The sequence below is a fragment of the Giraffa tippelskirchi genome, chromosome 7 (genome assembly GCF_054371585.1).
Source record: "Giraffa tippelskirchi isolate mGirTip1 chromosome 7, T2T-mGirTip1v1.2.pri, whole genome shotgun sequence".
NCBI classification, from domain to species: domain Eukaryota; kingdom Metazoa; phylum Chordata; class Mammalia; order Artiodactyla; family Giraffidae; genus Giraffa; species Giraffa tippelskirchi.
The window spans coordinates 132,607,054-132,630,987 of NC_137281.1; the positions used below are offsets into that span (position 1 = coordinate 132,607,054).

General features: G+C 42.9%; 1 protein-coding gene across 2 annotated transcripts in view; it reads right to left on the reverse strand.

Annotated features, from left to right (window-relative positions):
• RTN1 (reticulon 1) overlaps positions 1–23,934 on the reverse strand; it is a 236,708-nt gene that overhangs the window by 95,995 nt on the left and 116,779 nt on the right. For both annotated transcript variants that reach the window (XM_081509748.1, XM_081509749.1), the window contains exons 2-3: positions 21,067–21,840; positions 10,185–10,934 (exon numbers count right to left, since the gene is read on the reverse strand). In XM_081509748.1, the coding sequence (XP_081365874.1) occupies positions 10,185–10,934; positions 21,067–21,840 (1,524 nt within the window). The remainder of the gene's footprint in view (positions 1–10,184; positions 10,935–21,066; positions 21,841–23,934) is intronic.

A 23,934-nucleotide genomic window follows, 5' to 3' on the forward strand; every position in this document is an offset into this window, starting at 1 on the left:
ATATTATATTCTTTGGCACAGGCAAAATGGCTAACTTAAAATTAATTCTGGTACAAACCAGGTTACCCTTTTAGGAATTTTTTTGGACCTCTGTTCTCATGCTTATTTCAAGGAAAATATGGATGACAATTTAAATGATCAATCCCTATACAAACGGTGCAGTCACATGGACACTGTAAAATCACTGAAAGATACATTTTCTTACATCCTAACCCAGGAACTTTGTAAATTTGAAATGTATAGATTTCAAATCCTAGTGGCTTCAGATGAGGTTAAAAAGTAGAGGTTGGATATTTTCATCACAACCACTGGATGGCAACAGACATTAACAGTGAGTGGGGAAAATCAATATGAAAGCCATTCTTCTCTGCTTTACTTGATTTTCTCTTTGTTTTTAGATATAGCATCGAATTTCCAACAGATGTTAGGGGGAGGTAAACAAAAGTGAATTTGAAAGCAAAAAAAAAAAGATAGTTTTGGAACACATATTCTGCTTTTGTAAGTGGTTTGCATTTAAAGAAATCCCCCAAGATTTCAGTGTTCAGCTGAGTTGTAAAAGAGGTACCAGCCAGAAGGGAAGAGTTAAATCAGAATGCTGTATTTACCAGAGTATGCAGGTTTGAGCTGAATTATTTATCAGTGGTAGTCAAATTTTTGATCTTGTGTAAGAAGATTAAGCTTGCTACTTCATTTGTCATTGGAAGCATACAGTTCAACCCCAGCCTCAGGCTTTCACCCTCTCCCATGAATTTTCTAAGCTATGGACAGAGGCCATTTGGAGGACTCCTTTGGCCCAGTGAGGTAGGAGACAGTGGGCCTCTGGGCCAGACACCTGGTATCTGTCAAGTGGAGTAAAATTCAAGCTTTGTTCTCACCCAGACACTCCAAGGACAAAGCTAGTGGTAAAAGCTGAGCTCTGCTAAAGCAAAGAGAAAAGGTACCCACTCCTGAGGTTAAGGAAGACTTCCCTATCTGCACATGCGCAGAAGGCTTCTTGGGGGTTGAAAAGGGAAGGGACCCCCCCCATAATAAATAATAAATGTGGACATGCACTCATAGGCCTCTGTGGCGGAAATCCATCTTAGCAAAAAGTTGCACAAGCCTCTTGGGGAAGATCCATGGATGAGACAGGTGTGAAGAAAGAAACAAGATAATGGGCCAAAGGGAAACAAAGACCCGGAAGGACTTTCCTATATAGGTGATTTACTTCACTCTGTACTGCGGTTCTCCTCACTCAGGACACCCACACTCCTCCCCAGGTGTGTGTCTCTGCCTAGTGTCTGACTTCCTGAGTGCCTCCTCATTAGAGAAGACGTCCGTACTTCCTCTCTGGGTGTGTATCTCTGCCCTGCTTCTGAGTTGGATAAACTGTTTTCCTGTGTGCTCTTTCATACATTGTGCTGTGTCTCTAATAATAAATGTTGTACTTGTGTTTAGTGCTGGCCTCCTTGAAACATTCTTGCTTTCAAATAGCGGCAAGAGCCAGGGCCACTTTTTTTCTAGCCTCTGGTCCCTGGTGGTCTAGTGGTTAGGATTCTTGGTTTTCATCCAGGCCACCCAGGTTTAATTCCTGGGGAGGGAACTAAGATCTCTTCTCAGGACTGCTCATTGCTCTCCCTCCAAAATCACCAGAAGGCCCCAAACTACTGGGAACATGAACGGTTAGCTAGCTGTGTGCCTGCCCGCCCTTTGCAGGTCTTTGTTCTGGAGCCTGGGTGGGGTGGGGAGATAGCAGTAGCACCTCCAGAATAAGCCTGTAAGTCCAGGTTGCGCTCACACTATCCCCCCTCCACTTCTCCTATAAGGAGGTGGAAGTCTCAGAGTTGATAGTATAAATTTCATTCTAAATTCCACATATAAACCATTTAAAGACATCTAAGCTCAATCAGAAAACCTGCCTGGCAAGATTCTGGCCCAGGCCCTGAAAAAGATGGGACACTTAGAGAAAGCAACCTGACAAAGATAACTCTGAGGGCTTTGAGAGCTCAGCCTCAACACAGGCCCTGAAACAATAGTTCTCAAATTCTGGTGTGCCTAGGATTTACTGGGGAGCCACTTAATGAAGCAGATTCCTCAGCGCATTCTTAGGAGATCCTGGGGTGAGCCTAGGAATCTGTATTTTATCAAACAGTTTATGATGTCAATGGTCCACAACTGCACTTTGAGAAACACTGTCTAGAAAAACAAATGTCTCCACTGAGTCCCTAATCCACTCTCTCTGCCACATGCCCTCGGTTTCCACGAGAAGAGAGAAAGAGTCCTGGGTCAAGCCTTTCCCTGGCAGAAGAGGACCCCTAGGTCATTTAAAACCCAGAAGGACCATTAAAGAGATAAGGCTGACTCAGGAAGCGCTGAGTAATCACAAATAACAATAATCAACTGCAGGCTTGAGCTGACATTAACTAGAGCCAGTGATATACTTGTTCCCACTTCAGACCCCAGTTTGAGTGTTTGCCTTAAACTACCTTTTCTCTGACTTTATCCTTGCTCTCTGGCAGACTACCATCTTTTCTTTGCTTGTTAGTATAATTTTGATCCATATTTGGAACTTCACATTAGACTTTCTGAAGCTTTTGTGAGTTCCTGGCCCTAGGCAAAATTATACCGAACTCTTTTTAAAGAACCAACTTGCTGTCTCCCATCCCTGCCTACCTCACTCTAGGTCCTATTTCACTTCCACAGGTACCATATTTGACCTTTATTCCAGCTCCAGGCTCAGCCACTCAAACATCACTGTCACCAAACCCCGTTAATAACTATTATACCCCCGAATGCTTGGTCGTAAAAATATACTACATATACAGCTCAACCTGTGACAGAATATTTCTTAGCCAGCATTACCCAAATGGATGATTTTCCGATAGTACACATAAAAAAATTGGCTTCAGTGACTAAAGAAACAGCATCGAGGTTTGGGGTATTTTTCCCATTATAAATACTTTTGCATCTATTTATAATCATTATGGTGACAAAAACGGAAATATAATTTGAGAGATGTGGGAATAAAGTCACCCCAAATACCAATCCACTGTATCAGTAAGTCCAATTAAGCCGATATTCAAAATAAACTTCAAATTCAGCCATTCCTCTTCATTTTCATTGCTACTTCCCTCTCCTTGTTTTATCATGGTAAACATCAAACTCTGCACTGTGGTCTGGGCATGAAAGGGCACTGCCAACCTTGTTGCTGTTGTTTAGTCACTAAATCATGTCCAACTCTTTTGAGACCCCATGGGCTATATCCCACCAGGCTGCTTTGTTCATTGGATTTCCCAGGCAAGAATACTGGAGTGGGTTGCCATCTCCTTTGCCACGGACCCTCCCAGCCTAGGGACTGAACCTCTATCTCCTGCATTGCAGGTAGATTCTTTACCACTGAGTCACCAGGGAAGTCAGACAACAACAACAACAAAACAACTCTAACTATGCAGACTTTTTTTTTTCAGTTTCTAGAATGCTCCCAGAACTTTCTTGCCTGTAGCTTTTGCATTGCCTATTGCCTATTGTCCAGAACGTTTTAAAATGATGTCTTGCCATAGTTGATTCCTTAGTTTCCTCCTCTCTGACCTTCTGATCCAAGTTCCACTACCACCAAGTACTCTCTCAGGAGAACACATCATTCTGTTGATTTCTATTTAATGTCAGCCCCTCACCCACCCACATGAAGCCCTGCAATTGGTGGATTCATGTCTGCCTTGGTCATCACTATATTGCCTGGATCAGACAGGCAGTACACCATATTGACTGAAGCAAAGGAAGGAAGAATGAATTGAATTGGTAAGGTCTTCCTTTGGTGGCGCTGGCATAACGTTGGGTAAAATTTACGTTATCTGTATTACAGCAGTGTTTTATGGGGTTACAAAGATAGAATTCAGAAGCAGAGACCATAACTATGAGTGTCCCACCCAGAGTTAGAGGAAAGTGAGGTAAGCATTTGAAAGGAGTGGAGAATCCTCTGGAGTCTTGATGCTAAGAATTAGAGGTATGTGGATTATATTCCCCAATCTCCATGACTGCATCGTTAAGCAAAGAAGATTTATGTGAAGGATAAAGGGACTAGATAGAGAGTCAGGATCACCATCTAAATAGGGTCATTATTTCTCAGAGGCACCAGGACATCTGCCATCTGCGAACTCTTATCTCTACAGGCAAGTTGGACTTGGATCCATCTTAAGGGTTTATCTATGCCCCACTCAGTGACAGACTTTATTTTTGGGGGCTCCAAAATCACTGCAGATGGTGACTGCAGCCATGAAGTTAAAAGACGCTTGGTCTTTGGAAGAAAAGTTATGACCAACCTAGACAGCATATTGAAAAGCAGAGACATTACTTTGCCAACAAATGTCCGTCTAGCCAAAGTTATGGTTTTTCCAGTAGTCATGTATGGATGTGAGTTGGACTATAAAGAAAGCTGAGCATTGAAGAATTAATGCCTTTGAACTGTGGTGTTGGAGGAGACTCTTGAGAGTCCCCTGGACTGCAAGGAGATCCACCCAGTCCATCCTAAAGGAGATCAGTCCAGAATATTCATTGGAAGGATTGATGCTGAAGCTCCAATACTTTGGCCACCTGATGCGAAGAGCTGACTCATTGGAGAAGACCCTGATGCTGGGAAAGATTGAAGGCAGGAAGAGAAGGGGACGACAGAGGATGAGATGGTTGGATGGCATCACCAACTCAATGAACATGAGTCTGTGTGAACTCCCAGAGTTGGTGATGGACAGGGAGGCCTGGCGTGATGCAGTCCATAGGGTCGCAAAGAGTCGGACACGACTGAGCGACTGAACTGAACTGATGCCCCACTCTGTGCCCAGGCAAAATTTACTAGGGAGTTGGGTTCATTATGCCCCAAAGACTTGGCATCAAAATATTACAACAACAATTTTGGATCTATATATACATCCTGTAGGTGAAGTGTCAAATATATCTGTCCCTAGAAATAGTTTAAGTGCTGGGTCACCAAGATTTGGAGCAAATCTTTTCAAGGTTGAGAAGGAAACCTTCTCAGGGTCCTGAAGCCACTATTTAAAAAACAGATCAATATGCAATCTAGGACAATGCTAACCTTGTGACTGTTTCAGAAGGGAAAACCAATAAGGTGAACTGCCTGTTGGCGGCCTCATTCTGTGCTGCTAAACCAGGGGAATACCTTCTATGACTGGGCAGCATCTCATAAAAGTAACTTAATAGCTTTGAATAGTCTAAAATGGAAGGTTCAATGTCTCCATCAATATTTACACTGCATACATCCTCACAGAAGCTAGACTTTATCCAGCAGTTTCTGGTCCATCTTGTTGAAAGCTGGCATGGGGGAAGCGGCTGTAATATTAAGGACATAAGTCCTCGGGCCAATTATGAAACCTGCATTGTGAAAGAAAGATCCTGTCCAAGAATCTTTAAGGCCTGTTTTACTAATTCAGTTTCATGGAAGCAAATAGATATGGGATAAAGTAAATTAACTTTTTTAAAAAAAGAATTACAGGAAGAAGAGTAAATGGGTCACACTTATTCTGGTTCTCTCCAAAATATTTTAGGACAGAAGCAATATCTAGTATATTAATAATAATGAAAAGTAATAATAAACATCATAAATGCTAGGTCTATTTGAGAAGACTTCCATCTGGGAGTCTTCTTGCAAATCACTTCCCTAAGGAGATAAGCTTTTCCCTGCCACAGAGGGCTAAGCCCTGCAAGCTCCGGCTGCTGCAGCTGGTGCCTGCAGAGAGAAGGTGCAGAGGCCTGCCTCCCAGGGCACAGGAAGGGATGGAAACAGCTGAGTGCCCCTCAATCTCTCTCATTAAAAAACACCATATGCCCAGGGCATGCTCACCGGGGTGTTTTTCACTACAGGTTGGGCTGCTTAGCTCATCTGCTTTGGAAGAGACAAAATTCTCTTTAGCATGCTTATTAAAAGTGCAAGTTTATGCTCATCCTGATGTTGCAGTTCTAGGGCTGGGGCCGAATAGGAATCTGCATTTTTCAGTCATCACTCCAGGAGACTATGAGGTACCCCGTCCTGAGACAATGCTTTGGGAACCACTGGCTTAGACCAGTATTTCTCAAACTGGGATCACTGGATGCCCTATTGAAAATTCCAAATAGTTATTTTTTTTATATTTTGTACTTTGTTTTTGATAATTTTTCAAATATTAAGAGCATCCTGGATAATGTGGATAATTTTATAGCGAAATACTACTGCAACACTTCCACTGAAGTTTTACAATCAGGTTCTACTTCTAACTTGGTCTCAGGCCACTGAGTCTTTACTCAGTCTTTACTCAGATCCAGATATGATCTGAATATTGACACCAGAGTGAAGCCTGAATGATATTCCTTCATTCACTCAGGAAGGGAATAGAAGAAGGAAAGGAGCAGATTTTGACAAAGGACATCAATGTACTGAATGGGAGGTGGAGGGCGGTAGTCTATAGGATGTTCACTCAAGAGTGAGGAAATGGACTTGGAGCCCAGAATGAAAGACTCCTCCAAAGCCTGGGAGTTGCTACACATGAGGCAGTGGCTGAAAACCTGTGTGGGTATGAGCAAGGAAATGAGGGACAAAGGAGGACAGGGAAAGAACTCAGGTCAAACAAAGGAATTGGAAGGAAGGTAGCAAAAGAGATTGGGAAAAATGTCAGAGACTGAGGGAATAACCAAGAAGGAGAAACATCAGGGAGATAAAGGAGGACAAGTTTTGAGATGAGAACAGTCTCCATGTGAGCTGGTGTTGTCCCTGATTTTACTGCTAAAAGAAGTTAAGTTAAAATAGTCTGTCCAATATGATATCACTTGTGCAATAAAAACTTGTGTATACTGAAATACACAAAGAAAATTTCTGAAAGCAATAAGAACAACAAAAACAGAAGTCTGCAATTATCTCTAAGACTTAGAAATGTAAGGATGGATAAGGAGAACTTATACTTTTTATTTTGCACCATTTCTTGTGTTACATTTATTTATTTTGAACATATATTATTTTCTCACTAATATTTTAAGGACTGTTCAGCAATACAACATGAAAGTACCCAGGAGAACAAAAAAGATGAGACTGAAAAGAGGTCTTTAGGGGAGATAAGGAGGTTGTTGTTGGTCACCTTCTTCAGAACAGTTTCAGGTCGGAATGTTAATACTGGCTTCCATGGTCTAAAACATTGCTTCTCAAGCTTTAGTGTGAGAAATTACTTGGACATCTTGGTAAAATGCAGATTCTAATCAGTAGGTAGGTCTGGGAAGGAGCTTGACATTTCTAACAGGCTCCCATGTGATATCCCGGTGGCTGGTCTGACACTATGCTTTTGAACTGCAAGGAAAAGTAATCAGAATATTGGGAATGAAGGTGAGTACCCAGAGACCACTATTTCTCAAAGAATGCTCTGTAGACAATGAACCCTACACCACACTCTAATAAAAGATTCTGCAATCAAATAGGTGGAAATATACTGCACACCCACCCTGATGAGTCACATTGGGTATTAGTGTTTTATTGAGAATTTTTCATTTGTTTTCAACTAAGACATTCCTAAAAGGGTCAACCTTACAACAGAGAAAATTTATCTACCCTGTCATGTTCTTAAGAGGCCATCCTTGAGGGTGCAGGGAAGCAGAATAACAGGGGAGCAGGAGCTCAGGGGGTGCACAGAGAAGGGAAACTGGAATATGATGAACCACATCTGGTCTTCAGTGCAACAGCAGCGGAGGTCTCCGAAAGTAAGAAAGCTCCATAAATAGACCTTGTCAGGACAAGCACATGTCAGTAAATAAAGGCCAATGTTCCTTGACAGTATGTGTTATGATGTCGTCAGATATTTGCCAAACCTCATTCTAAATATTTCTGGACCTTTCCAAAACTTAGCTCAGCACCAGCATTAGCGGGATAACTTCAAAGCCAGGGAGAAGAGCGTACCTGTGAATATATGAACCTGAATGCATTTACACTGCCAGAGGCTTGAGGAAACCACAGAAGCTGACCTGACCCCACTGCTGTGGGGAGTCGCACTAGCCTTGAGCGCAACCCTCCAGTCCACAGACAGTGATTAAGAACAGCCTGGGGGAGGCTGCTCCTCCCACCCGCTGAGGCGGAGCAGGTGAGACCAGAAGAACCCCAGGGCTCCAATAACCTGCTGGCAGCACCGAGTCATCTCCGCAGCACCGCCAGTGCTTGGCTGCCTCAGAGCAACCTTTCAGACTCTCTTCATAGATAATGAGGCTGAGAGCACCGAGTTTCAGTGGGAGGCTGGATTTCAAAGGATCCCTCAGTGCAAAGGAGAGCAGAGGCTATTCACCGTGGTATGCCTTAATCGTTTGAAACGACTGCCACTTTCTCCTTTCTAATGTCTAACGTGGCAGCAGAGGGTTCAAGCCATATGGGGCAACTTGCACAGAGATTAGAATAGTACCAGAATCAGCTGTAAAATACGCTCTGAAGCCTTTGCGTTCACAGCAGTACTTTTCCATCGCCTTAGCTCTTTATTGGATGTTTGGTTGCTCGGTCAATCCCTGCTGCCGTACTTGTCTCTCAAATATATTAATGAGGGGAAGGGGCCTGCACAATACCATTCTCTCTTTATTAGACTTCAGATTTCCTTACTTTTGAGGATAAATATATTCAAGCAGCGCCATGCACATGTGACTATTTCACTATGGGGATGCTAATTAGGGGATAAAATGGAAACATATGCCTCTTACAGTACAGTGATATGAACCCATACTCCGAATGAATCAAGCGCTCCTGCTTCAAGCTCCCTGAAAGCTGCAGGGCCCTGTCCCACCACAGTCAGAGTGGTGGTAAAAGAATCCAAATTAGTGCTAATATTCACACAACAAATACACATTTCCACTGCTAAGTCTGTCACAGAAGAGCCTCCCTATTGCACACACTAAATACACTTTAAACTCTGAGGGATGAGTTATGTGGGATATCAGGAGTTAATTATGTCAGCCCCACGTTATGCTACTACGTGTCTAGGCCACCAGTAACCATGCAGCAGGGTTATCTTTTCATTACATTCCTCGTTTCCCCCTTTGCAATGTGTTCATTTTAAAGACTTTAGAAGTGAGCTTCCAATCTATAATGAGAAAGATTTTGTCCTCTATTTTTATATGAGGCACTTTAATTGCTACTAACATCATTGAAGTTAGCATATAAATAGGAAGGAGGGTGTTACCCTCAGAATCATTTATCCCTAAAAAGAAAAATACTTCTTAAAAAAACCCCACAAACACACACACAAAGCAGAGGAGACGGGTGAGAGGGGACCTTGAACAGAACTGTGCTTTTAGGGTTTGTTTTCAAGTTCCACCTGGAGGTTCTTCTACCCAGGATCTGGGGAGAAATTGTATAGCTTCAATGTAGCCCCATTAACTAGACTGTGCAGTGCCTAATTTATTACTGTTCATCTGACTTTAATTCCCTTCCTGAATTCCGTAACACAGCTGTAACCCGGTGTGGAGGATGACTTGAGGGTAAGAATGCCAGAAAGACAAAGTAATGACTTTCATTTTTTCTGAATTTGAAGACTTCCTTCAGCTTAAGATCTCTCATAGGGAAGATATAATGGCCAGATTAAAATCATTCTAAGTAAAAAGTGACTTTAAAATTAGTCACCTTAGGTCTTGCTGATGGACAAGAGAAACTCTGTCATTGTGGTTGTTTTATTTGTTTTTGGTAAGAGAAAGGATGGCACTGAGATCCTCTTGGTCCATTAAAGAAGCACGTTTGGTTGGCAAAATGAAGTGCTAATGGTGGGTTTCAGCACCTAGAGAGACTGTAAGCCCACTCCATCACTGAGGGAGTGGGAAGCTGGAAATGAGCCTCAGACAATAACAAACCCCATCCCATCCCAAGTGAGGAAATCCAGTCCTGGAATGATAGGAGGGACACATTCACTCCATTCAGGAGATCTTGGAGTGTCCACAAAACCATTTATTACTGGAGATGCTAGGGTTCAGCCAGCCAGGCGTAGCTCCCAGCACGCGGTTTTGCCATGGAAGTCCCATCTACGAATCGGAATCCTCTCTTCTCCTCCCCACCCGCTTTGGAATTGTTCTTGGCCAACTGTTCGACCAATTAGGACCTGACTACAGGGCTGAGCCAGACCAACGCCCCTCTGTTGAGTATCTCAGCGCACCCAGGGGGAGAACTGTAAGCAGACAACCTACTTTAATCAAGAACGCTGTCACTTTACCTTTTTGCTTATTGAGAAACAGCAGAGGGGGCATGACGCCAGGACCCCGAAGCCCGGGGGCCTTCGTGGCCTGGGAGCTTTGGTCGGAACTCGCGGCTTCCACGGGTGTCTGTGGTGCGGTGGGCCCCTCGGGGGCAGGGGCTGGGTCTCCGGAGGGCACCTCCGGGCCGGCTCGCGGGGCAGCCGAGGGGAAACTGAGGAAGGGCTCCTGCTCTGCCAGGCCCCGCCGGCTAGGGGTGCGCTCCTCGGCCCGGGCGCCCGGCTCCTCCCGGATGGCATCTAGGGCACCCGGCTTCACCGGCGGCGAGTCCTGCTCCCGTTTGGGGCTCTCCTCTGAGGCGGAGGAGGCGTCGCATGACTCGATGATGAGCTCACTGTCCAGCTCCGCCTCACGCTCCTCCCTCAGGAGGCTGTATTGGATCGAAGGCGAGGCCGGCGACGGTGGTGGGCCGCCCACGTGACCGAAGGTCACGTAACCCGAGGGCAGCGCGTCCTCAGAGGCCAGCGGGTCCTCGGACACCAGCTCGATCTCCGAGTCCCCCGACTCTGCGCTGCTGGCCTCGTGGTCCAGGGGACTGGGGATGGTGGGCAGCCCAGACCTCACCTTGGCCTCGGGCCGGTCGGCCGCCTGGCCCGCTGGCCGTGGGCTCTCCGTTGTCTCGTAGGATAACCCCTTTGCTTCCTTAATGGCAGTGATCAGCTCATCCTCGGAGATGCCGCATTTCCCCTGGGATTCTGCGGCAGACGGTTCTGTCATCCCACAGAGCGAAGAAGCGTCAAAGAGGCACACACAAGGACAGACAGATGGACAGGGAGAGAAGAAATAAAACAAAACTCCATTAGGGGAGATACTTTTCTCCTTGCTTAAAAAACACATATCTTATTAGCCCCCAAAATAGTCTGTTTCCAGGGCTATGCTAGAAAGGCCACCTGAACTAAAAGGCTAATTACTGTTATGGCCCAATTAATCAGTGTTTCATATACCTATATCTTAATTTAGCTATTTTTAAAAATGACGCAGAAATTTCTTAGCAGTAGCACCTGGCTGATTTTTCTGTTTCAATGTGGGAAAGATTCTAGAAGCCATGGTTTTAATTTCTAATCCGCCTCTCAGGGAAGTTTTCCAGTATCACAGATTTCATCAGATAATCTGATGTACGCTTGTGTGCTAAGTCGCTTCAGTTGTGTCCAGTCTTTGCGACCCTATGGACTGTCACCTACCTGCCAGGCTCCTCTGTCCATGGGATTCTCCAGGCAAGAATACTGGAGTGGGTTGCCAGGCCCTCCTTCGGGGATCTTCCTGACCGAGGGATCAAGCCCATATCTCTTACATCTCCTGAGTTGGTAGGCCTGTTCTTTACCACTAGGGCCACCTGGAAAGCCTCAATCCAATATATATAACTCTAATTTGGCCCACCAGTGTCAACAAATCTGTAATAACTCCTTGTCCATGAACTCCTGTCCGTATTCCCTGCTTCAGTAAGACAAAGAAAGCTAATTTGGATCCTTATGTACAACATGCTTTCCAACTTTCACATTTTCCATAAGAATCAATACATTTATTCTTTTTTAGTGAAAAGTGTAACAAAGTGAAGCAATATAAGGAATAATTTTTTGCCAGTTCCACTAAGCAGGCTGTGCAGGCTACCATACTGCACAATTCCACAGGGCTTCTAATGGTAGAGGTCCACTGTCATTCTTTTTTCATCTCTTCACCTCCTCTTGAGAACAAAACCCAATAGTCACATCCCCTGGGTAAGTGCCTGCCTTCTGTCTGATGTATATTCAGATGGATCCCAAACCTCACAGGCAATCTTACTGATATTTCTCTGTTAGCTGAAATTACTTGGGATGGCCATGACAACAGTTTTCAAGAGCTTGGTTTTCCCCTTGCCAATACAACAGGGCCTTATGTCAGAATATCCTAGACAGTGACTTCTGGCCCTTTTGTAACTACTCGTCATTTCTCCAAAGCTTTGAGGTCACTGGGAGGGTAAAGGGTAGACTATTGATGGCTAAGTAATTTGTCACTTTAGGACTATGGGTGAACCCCAATGGATAAAACAGTTTAGATTTGTCTAATTTTCTAAAAGCTGAAATGATTTTACCCTTTATCCATGTATCATTCATTCATCTTTTATTTATTGACAGCCTTCTATGTGTCAGGCTCCCTTATAGGCACTTAGGATGCATTAGTGAATGAAGGAAACAAAATCTCTGCTTATATTCTAGTAGAAGAATACAATACACAAATAATGCATGTAATACAAAAAAGTATATAGTATGTTAGAAGATGTTAAGTGCTATGGAAAAAAAGTAGAGTAAAGGGATCAGGAGGACTGTGACAGGGTGGGGATGAGTTTGTAATTTTAAATAGGGTAGTCAAGATAGGTTTTATTGAGAAGGTAACCTATATGCAACACTTGAGAAGGTAAGCAAGTGATTCATGAAGATATCCAGAGGAAAAGCATGCCAAGCAGAGGGAACAGATAGTACAAAGGTCTGGAGGTGGGAGCTGCAATGATCTAGGTATCGAAAGGAGGCAGTCATGTCTGGGGCAAAGTGAGTAAGGGGGTGAGTAATAGGAAAAGAGGTAAAACGCATTCAGGGAAGTGGGGTCATCATGTAGGATCTCATCAGGCTTTTATTCTGAGTGAAATGAGAAGCCATTGGAGGATTTTGAGTAGAGCAGTGATATGATTTATGTTGTTGGTTTTTTTTCAGTAACTTAAAACCACAAGAGCCTCATTATCTCACACACAGTTTATGTGTAAAAAGATTTACTGCATGATCCTTAACTCTATTTTTATAGAAGTTAGTTCCTTAGTAAGTTGTGCACATGTGATTTCAAACAGCATAAAAGTGTAAAAGTTACATTAATTTGCAAAGATAGGGTGGAAGGAGGAAGAAGATAGGAAGTAGAGGCCAGTGTGAATGAAGGAACAGCCTGTACCTCCAGAGCACTATCAGTAGCAGCAGCATCACAGCTCCACTTGTTGAGCATTTTCTGGGTTACAGGCACTTCATATATGGGGCTTAGTGTCTAGTGGCAATAGGTAAAGTGACTTGTCCAAGATCACTGTACTGGTTTTTCTGTCTTTGCCTCCTTGGACTTATTCCCATCCTTCTCTGCTCTGTTCTTTGTTCTGAGAGGCTGACCTACATAGAAGGTGTTACCTGGAATTCCTTCCTCTCTGATTTCTGGTTGCTTTTAGCCAATAGCAATCACAGAAGAGGTGGAAGGAGGCAAATGTTGGGGTATTTATACCTCTTGCTGTTTCTGAAGCTACAGGCTTTAGGAATGCTGTTCCTTCCCCTTCCCGCTTTAGGTCCAGGGTACTAACAGATCCTTAATGTCGCCAGTCCTTGGGTGCTTTACCATTTTTTGTTGGTTCTTTTAACTGTCTTTAAATGTCTTTACATTTATAAATTGACATTTCTTTAAACCCTCTTCAGTTACAACTTTTGAGTATGTCACTTTTGTTTTCTGCAGGACCCTGAATGATATAGCCACATAGTTAGAAATGACTTGGCTTAAATTTGAACTCAAGTCCTTATGTTTCATGTGTTTCTCAGAATATCAGGCCACATCTGTTCAAAAACCAGGTGAGGGTCTGAGATAGGACAAATTATATTTCAGAAAATGAGAAGAAGAGGAAAAATGAGCTAGATAACCACATGCAAAAGAATGAAGCTGAACCCCTACCTCATGTCATATTAAAAATTAACTCTATATGGATTCAATCTAAATCTAAGAACTAAAATCAGAAACTTTAGAAGAAAACACAGAAGTGAATCTTCATGACCTTGGATTAGATAGTGGTTTCTTAGACATGACATCAAAAACATAAGCAACAAAATAAAAACATACAAATTGGAATTCATCAACATTAGACACTTTTGTGCTTTAGAGGAAAACATCAAGAAAGTGGAAAGACAATCCATAGAATGGGTAAAAATTTTACAAATCCTATACCTTATAAGGGACTTATATCTAGAATCTATTAAAAATTATCACAATTCAATTATAAAAAGATAACCCAGTTAAAAATAGGCAAATAATTTGAATAAACATTTCTCCAAAGAGTATTAACACATGACAGAAAAGCATACGGAAGTATGCTCAACATCATAATTCACCAGAGAAGTACAAATTGAAACCAATGAGTTACCACTTTGTACCCACTAGGATTCTTAGAATCAAAAAGTCAGAGTAGTTAAGTGTTGAAAAGGATGTGGAGAAACTGGAACACTCAGCCACTGCTGGTGTGAATGTAAAATGATACAGTTACTTTGGAAACTAGTCTGGCAGTTCCTCAACTATTTAGAGTTTCCATATAAATCAGAAATTCCACTCGTAAGTAGAGAATTGAAAACCTGTGTCCACACAAAAACTTCTGCACTGTGTTCATAACAGCATTATCTGTAACAGTCAAAAAAGTGAACCCATATCATATTCCCAGTACCGGGTACAGTGCCTGGCACACAGGATGTACTCAACAAAAAGAGCTCATGTGAGAATTAGCTCAAATCGTTAAAACAATGGTTATTTTTTTTTCTAAGGGTGACTTTTGGTCCTTTGGTCTTGCTTTACGGTTTTTTTTTAATTAATTAATTTATTTGACTGCATCAGGTCTTAGTTGCAGCATCTAGGCTTAGTTGTGGCACTGGCTCAGTAATGGGCTTAGTGGCCTCACGGCATGTGGGATCATAGTTGCCTGACTAAGGATTAAACACATGTCCCCGGCATTGGAAGGCAGATTTTTAACTACTGGATGGCTGGGGAAGTCCCAGAACAGTGGTGAAGCTGTTTCTGAGTTGTGTAAACATAAATCTGATCCTGCCGCTCTTCCCTTCCTTCTCCTCACTGATTTTGAGTGGCGTGTGGCTCAAAACTGCCCTCAGAAACTGACTTAGTAGAAATTAAGTTTTGATGAGGCCCAGGCATCAGCGTTTTATAACTCCAAAGGTAATTCTAAAGATCACATCCAGTTAGGGTTGACAGATTTAGCAAATAAAGATAGAGGATACTAGTTAACTAGGATTGTTTGATAAACAATTAACTTTTTTTAGCATAAGTATTGGAGAAGGCAATGGCACCCCACTCCAGTACTCTTGCCTGGAAAATCCCATGGACGGAGGAGACTGGCGGGCTGCAGTCCATGGGGTCACTGAGTCAGACACGACTGAGCGACTCCACTTTCACTTTTCACTTTCATGCCCTGGAGAAGGAACTGGCAACCCACTCAGTACTCTTGCCTGGAGAATCCCAGGGATGGGGGAGCCTGGTGGGCTGCCGTCTATGGGGTTGCACAGAGTCAGACACGACTGACGTGACTTAGCAGCAGCAGCAGCAGCATAAGTATGTCCTAGGAAATATTGACATTTTTATCTGGCAACCTTATCTCCAGCTGAAAACCACTGTGTTAGAGCATTCAGAAAAGACGGCTTGATTATTTACTCAAAGGTAAGAATGGTAGGGGCTTCCCTAGTGGCTCAGAACAGTAAAGAATCTGCCTGCAATGCAGACCTGGGTTCGATCCCTGGGTCAGGAAGATCCCCTGGAGAGGGGAATGCCTACCCACTCCAGGATTCGTATCTGGAGAATTCCATGAACTGATGAGCCTGGCAGGGCTACAGCCCATGGGGTCGCAAAGAGTTGGACACAATTGAGCGACTAACACACAAGGATGGTACCAGTGGAGTGTGGGAAGAAAAGGTCTGGTAAGTTTCATGTTGGGCAAGTAAAAGTACTACTTTCAAAAAAAATCATCTTTCTTATGAGTGAAATGGGACTCAGTAGATATTGCAGACATTACCCTCATTCTAAAAGTGAACTAAAAGTTTAACAAAGTGCTAGGAGAAATCAGGGGAAATTTTAGAACAAAACAGAGGTTTTCCTACCCTTGTTAAAAACTTACAGATATATGTCAAGACTGATACTGGGCTTCCCAGGTGGCACTAATAGTAAAGAACTGCCTCCTACACACAGAGATTTAAGAGATGTGGGTTCGATCCCTGGGTCAGGAAAATTCCCTAGAGGAGGCCATGGCAACCCACTCCAGTATTCTTACCTGGAGAATCCCATGGACAGAGGAGCCTGGAGGGCTACAGTCCATTGGATTGCAAAGAGACAGAACTTAGCACAGCACAAGACTGACACAGCAAAGCTAGAGAGTCATTGATAATTAAATAGAATATAGAAACTGAAGGTTAGAACCACCTAGCATGGGAAGGTATGTTTGCTGCTGCTGCTAATTATGCTTTAATTCAGAAGGAAAAAAGGAAAGTGAATATGGGCTGGACACAACTTAGCATAGCACAAGACTGACACAGCAAAGCTAGAGGGTCATTGATAATTAAATAGAATATAGAAACTGTGAAGGTTAGAACTATCCAGCATGGGAAGATATGTTTGCTGCTGGTACTAATTATGATGCTTTAATTTAGAAGGAAAAAAAAGGAAGGTGAATATGGGCCAGTCTATCAAGTCACAGATGCCAGTGTCCAACCATGAGCAGTGCTGACATTCAGCCCTCCGCTTGGTTTCCAGCTCATTCTCCACTTGTCATCCAGAAGGATCTTTTAGAAATCTGATCCTGCCACTCTTCCCTTCCTTCTCCCCACTGCAGCCACACTGACTTTCCAGCTGCTCCTGGAACACTCAGGATGTTCTCTGGGCCTCTGCCCTGGCTGTCAACTCAGCCTGGCACCTCTTCCTTGTGTCTACATGGCTTGTTCCCTCACCCCATTCAGGTCTCTGCTGAAAACCACTGGCAAGGAAAAGCATTTCCTCATGACTGTCCCCATCACTCTCTTACACTCTACCTTGCTTTATCATTCTTCATAACCATTATAACAACCTGATAGTATATCATTTATTTATTTGTATGTAAGTCTTGTCAATTAAAATGCAAACTCCAGGCATGCAGGAATCTCATGTTTCACCACTGTATCCACAGCAGCGATTAAGCAATGCTTGATATGGAGTAAATGGTCATTACATGTTTGTTAAGTGGAACAATGAATGAATGGCATTCTTTCCCTGATTAAAATTATCCAATGGTTTCCCAATGCATTTGGAACAGAATTCAAATTCTTTGCTCTTGCATGCGAAGCCTTGAATGCTTTAGGCCCTGTCTACTTCTCCAATTCTGTTCTGTCTCATACTTCTCCCTTGCTCCTTTGCATCATCTTTCAGTTCCCAAATAATACAACCTTGAGGCCTGTGCATTAGTTGACCTCTAAACCTGGGGTCCCTGTTAATCCCTCTCTTTGAATTGTGATCTTCTTCTCATTCAGATTTCAGATTATAGATCACAGATCCCAGGTCACAGAGGCCATCCTTGACCTTCTCACACCCAACATTCTATCACTGTTTACAGCGTTCACACTCCATGAAATTACACTATTTATTTATGTGCTTCCTTTTACTGACATCTCTCCCTAGCAATAAGCTCCATGAGGGCAGGGACTTTATACACATTGTTTACTGCAATGTGTCTGGTGTCTAGCACATGTCTGACATATAGAAGTCACTCAATAAGCATTTTGAATAAAAGAATAAATTTGCAAAGTGGGTAGGAGAGTCACAGACCTCATCAATGCAAGGAAATAAATAGCAACAGTAGTTTTCAAAGAGTTTGAATTGATTTACTTTGTATTGCTATTTCTTCTTAAGGGACATGGGTGGTTTTATCATAGCCTCTTGATTATTGTCTTTTCTGAAGATAACACCTCAAAGAACATCCATGACCACCATAATATACTTCTAAGTATTTGTGTCAGAAACAGCATGCTGCTGACAGGTCAATGTTCTGGTGCCTCAGGGCACTTACTGTATTTTCCTAAAACATTTCACTTGTATTCATGACTGATCTTTACTTAGAAGACACTTCCAATATTTGAGCTATAAGAATTTTTACCTCCATGCCTCAGGCAGGGTATATTATTTAATATGATGAAAATAATTAAGTACATTGGAGAAAACTACAAAATGGAATAATGTATTGGAATTGAAGAAAGTATATTAGACTCCTTGATTAAGATTACGGGTCTGTAGCTAAAGCTTTTCTAAATTATAACTTCTCCTGATTCATAATTCACATAATTAGAATTATTCCCCAGAGTTAGTTGATAATTTCCATATTTATTAAATAGTGATACACTGAATTCCTTTTGTTTAGGATGATTGCCTTTTCCTCAGTTTCTATGTAGGATTATATGTAATTCTTGGTGTTTGTCTTACAGTTAGCACTGGAAATGGCAGAGAGAATCAAGACCCAAGAGATGAAATAAAGCCCAAATCCTCCAGTGTCTATGGGCATAGGGTCTCATAGTACCAAGGGGCTCACAAGATGAGAAGGGGGTTAAGGTAACCTCTTGGCTCAGCTGGTAAAGAATCTGCCTGCAATGTGGGAGACCTGGGTTTGATCCGTGGGGTGGGAAGATTCCCTGGAGAAGGGAAAGGCTACCCACTCCAGTATTCTGGCCTGGAGAATTCCACAGACTTTATAGTCCAGGGAGTTGCAAAGAGTCGGACATGACTGAGAGACTTTCACTTTCACTTTGGGATAAAAAGAATAAGAAAAGCCTCAATAACAAGCTGACTCCTCCTATCTCTTTTGTTATTTTTATTCTTATGTGTTGTCATATGACTCAGGTGTTTTGGTGTGTGGGGTGTGTGGAGAGGGGAGCTGACCATCAGAGACAATTGTGTAATGGGACAAGGGACTTTCTCTTTCTGGAATAAACCTTACTTAGAATGTTTACTTAGAGTAACTGCAGAGAAAACCACTGTCCTATCCCATGCTGTCAAAAGGGCACCAATAGATCGTAAAACTCCAAGATCATGAGAGCCAAATCTGATTTTGTCTTCTCTTCAAGATGCTCCAGAACCCCAATGAGTCATGACAACCGAAGGAAAAAAAAATCCCTCATAATTAATGAACCCTCTATCAAGTCTTTGGACTTCCTAGGTGGTTCAGTGGTAAAGAATCCACCTGCCAATGCAGGGGATGTAAGAGATAGTGGTTCAATCCCTGGGTTGGGAAGATTCCCTGAAGGAGGGCATGGCAACCCACTCCAGTATTCTTGCCTAGAGAATCCCATGGACAGAGGAGCTTGGTGGGCTACAGTCCATAGGGTCACACAGACTTGGACACAACTTAAGAGACTTCACATGCACGCATGCACACATCAAGTCTTTATCACCAGCTTCGTAAACTGTAATTTTCACATAAGGCGTGTGGCCATGTAAATGGACCTGAAGGAGCAGGGGCATTTCACCCTTCCCAAAGACTGGCCAAAGTTCTTCTGTACTGATCACCAGACAACCCTAGAGCTCTGAAACATAGCTGATAATATAGTTATCTTCAGAGTGGCAGTGTCTTTATGTCATGGGATAATATTAATAGAAGGGTTGTACCTGCATGGCCAGAAGAATCACAAGGAGGCTTTGAGACTCAGATATGTCCCTACCTCCTGTTCTTAGCTGGGATAAGTCACACTGGAATGTGACTATTTCCCTGGTCATCTGTCCCACTGGAAGGCAGAGACTGATTTTTGTTTGCTTTTCAACTCCAATATCACCAGTGCTTATTCGAGTGCCTGACTAAAAGAAAGTGTGTAGAAAGTGTGTGTTGAGCAAATGAATGAATTTGAAAATCAGAAACTGGGTGCAGTGAATCTTGAAGAGTTTACAGTTGAATGAGTCTGAGGTAAGGTCAGGGGAAGGGAGGAATTGATACCAGAATCTTTAGGGAAACAAGACAGGAGGGACCTCCATTAAATACCTGCTCCGTTCTAACACTTGAACTGACTGCTTCATCAGGATTTAGAGCAATCACTCTTTAACAGAAGGGTTTACATCTGTTTTAAGAGTTCAGTACAAGCTCTTTTACCTGAGGGTCTGAAGATTACTTTTTGTAAATAAAAGAGGTTTGTAAATTACTGTGGGGTAGGGTCAGAATTCCAGCCATCTGAGGTAGGGGGAGATTCAGGATCTCTTCCTGTCTTCATCCGAATGCCCCTGAGCATTCGAGAGCAGAGGAGACATAAAGGCTCCACTCCCACCACCTGCGAAGGGGTGGCACAGGGCGGGGTGGGGAACTCTGGCTACCACTCTGGACTTTCACTCAGGTCTGGGAGGTCCCCTTTGTGCTTGAGAAGATGTACTGATGTAGTCTAACAACACTCTGCCTTGAGTCAGAGTAGAAGGTTCAAGCTGAAAAAGATCATAGCCTAGTGAATTCTGAACTATTAAAAATTCTAAAATAGAATCGTTGGTTTAAAAAATAAAATTGTATGCAGAACTTCAATAAACTGAAAAGATGAAAAGGACAGTGTTGAGACTGAAGGCGGAAGGGAGGAGTACCCTTTGTTTAGGTTTCCTCCCACTGCCCATCCCCCCAGACCCTAATGTCCACCCTATCACCCTTCACTGTACAGACTTGGAGCTGGAGCCAAGGATGTAAACTGCTCTGTCCAAGGTGGTCCAATTGGTCTGAAGAGAACAGCTAAGGTGCTCTCTCCATGATGCCCAGGGGTTGGGGAAAAGAGCTAATCTAGAACCTGGCAGCACCTCCCTCTCTCCTCCGAACAGTAGAACTACCGGAGGGTTTTAATGTCTCCAGTGTGTCATTTTTACTTCTCCCCTCAAATAAAGAAAGAAATAATTTACAAAGCAAATCTGATAGGACTTTTTAAAAAACCCCAGATGTCAACCTTTGTACAATGGGCACAAGACTGAAAAAGTTACATGTTAATTAAATCAGTTAAATTGAGATTGAAGTATTTTGAATGCAAACCTTCAGTCCTTAAAGTTCAGATTTCCATACACTGGGTTTTCCCAAGGCAGGGACCGCCCCGCCCAATCCCTCACCTGTTCCAGAAGACGGAGGAGTGATGGATCCTGGGCTGTCGTCTTCAGGCTCTGAGACGGTGACCGTGGGGACTGTGTCAGGACTCGGTTTCAGGCAGATATCTTGCTTCTCGGGGGTCTTCTCTGGGGTAGCAGTTTCAATAGAAGGCTCGATCTCAGTCAGCGTGATCTTGACAGGGGCGGCAATCAGAGGGGCACTGCGCTGTTCTTCAGAGATATCGTCTACATATGGCGCAGATGTTGATTCTTCAAATAAATGGTCCTTGAGGATTTTCCCCTCCACAGGAATCGGTTTCTCAGCCTCACGTGTCTCTTCAGACCTTACTGAGATTTCAGTGTCCTTATTCTTAAAGTCCAAGTCTTTCTCTTCCAACTTGGGGTGATATTGCTCCTGATATTTCACCTCCTCTTGCCTAGTTATGTCAATGTATTTATAGGTTTCTGCTTTCATCTGGTCCAGGGGGTCTGCTAAGATCTTGTTCACTTCAGCGGACTCTGCCGGAGTCATTTCTATTCCAGAATCAGAACTAAATAAGCCACGAGGCTCCGTCCCAGGTACATCTGGTAAGGAGGGCCCAGGGGGATGCAACTCCTCAGGGCTCTCTGAAGCAGTGATGTGGCCATTTTCTTTCTGAAGAATTCCAGTGAAATATGTAGCATCCTCCCGAGGTGGGTAACAGATGTCAGAAATCAGAGACGTATAACACACTCCTTCCCCATCCTTTGCCACTGTTGAAAAGGTATGATCCGTGGCCCTGGAGACATCCGATGCACCTATGAATCAAAACAGCAGTAGAGAGTGAGGGGGTGCCTGGCTTCATTTCTCTACCTGCCTAACCCACCACCCACCCTGGCCTGTGCAGGCACAGCATCCTTTCTCCTCAAGACCTCTGAGTTCCCTCAGACCACTCTCATGTTGTTTTATCTTGTCTCCCAGATAGCCCCCAGCACAGGTATTTTTCTGGCAGCAGACTGCACGAGCTGCCACATCCAGAAAGTTGGAGACAGACCCCAGAGAACTAGAAAGTTGATTCACAAAATCTACTACTTTAATATGCAGTGACTGGTTCTTTCTAAATGGTATTAGTCAACAGAACCCTTCTTTGTATCTAAGGCACTAGTGACTTTAAACAGATGTGGAAATTTAAGTTAATTCAGGTTTGTAAACATAACAGTAGGGTAGTCCACCAGGGAGAAGGGCTGCTCAGTGAGCTTGGAGAAGGCTCAAGGACTCTCTGGTCCAGTCCTTTCATTCAGGGACTCCTGCTCTACCTGGACTGATGCCATCTCTTCTCTTGTTAAAGGTACTCAGAAAAAGAAACTCCTAGTTTTCTGGCGGCCTCACCCCAAAGTGGTATCACCTTAACAGAGTGCTTCCCTTCTTCTCCGGTTTTCCCCTCATTTTGTCTTTCTCCTCAGTTACCCACCAATAACTGAGGTTATCTGCCTTCCAGTATATTCACAATGACCCGCTGAGAATTTCTTGGTTCTACTGGTGGTGCCAAGGGCAAAGAAAGTTTCCAAGGTTGAGTCTACAGAATGTTTTCACCTGGCCTTCATTTTATTTATAGACCAGCCAAAATATTCATTAATAGCAAGGAGAAGAGAGAAACCCTTTATTATTTTTCTGTGCTGTAAAATACTGTCAGAGGGGAAGAAACTAACATTTATTGAGACCTTGTCACTTGCTCATAAGTAGGATTTTACCTGATTCTTTAATGTTCTAAATTAAGCCCCACACTCTCAAGAGACCACACACACACACACACATTCAACCCTTAAGACACACTTAAAGAATATTACAGATTAGGGCACCAACTCATAAAAGTAGTAACAGTAACTATTAGTAGTAACAGTAGTAGTAATATTACTAGCTAATACTTGACTGCTTGCTATGTGTCAGACATAGTGCCAAGCTTTTATTAATATTGATTAATTTAGTCATCAAAGCAATCCTAGAGGATAGGTACTATAATTAGCCTCATTGTGCAGATGAGGAAACCGAGGAACAGAAGGGCTGAATGACACACCAAAGACCACAAAGGCAGGAAGCGGCAGAGCCAGGGTTCCTACCAAGCAGTCTAGAAGTCAGAAAACTGCCCCTAGACCCCTTGGTACTTCCTTAAATGTTTGTGAAGTTTTTCTTTTTAAAGTAATTTTGAATCAGTTCTATTACAAATACACTTAGCAATTTTCTATTCCAAGCTATCATCTTGGTTGTATGAGCATGGTTAGTCTAAGGGAAATGGAAAAGCACTGAGCCTCTTTGCTTCCAGCACTCTCCTGCCTCAATACCATTGCAAGAGCAGCTTTCTTTCCTTGGAATTCTCTTAATCCAGATACCTACATACCTAAACTCTTCACTGCCGAGTCTTCACTCAAATGTCATCTTCTTAAGGAAGGCAAATTTGACCACTCTGTCTCAGGTTGCAACTCCCCTAAACACCCTAGCAACCCTGTCCCTCCCTACTTTTCTCTTTATATTTCCTTAACACTTGTCTCCTCCTAATAAATCACATAATTAACTTATTTACTCATTACTTATTTAATGATGTCCCCCCTCCTTTGCTAGGTATATTGCATGAGGGCAGCAATCTTTGACTATTTTCTTCACTAATGTAGCCCAAAATCTAGAACAGTTCCTGGCACATAGTAGGTACTTAGTAAACATTTGAAAAATTAAAGAAAGTAACTTTAAAGTTTAGAATAAAGCATAAATAACAGAATGTGTGAGAAGATACATGGGAACATTCCTCTAAATTGCTAATGACATTCACTTTATTCAACAAGTAGCCTAATTTTGTGAGCAACAGACCAATTTAAATCTGTTCCTTTCAGATAGTCTTCTAGATATACTTCCTTCATGTA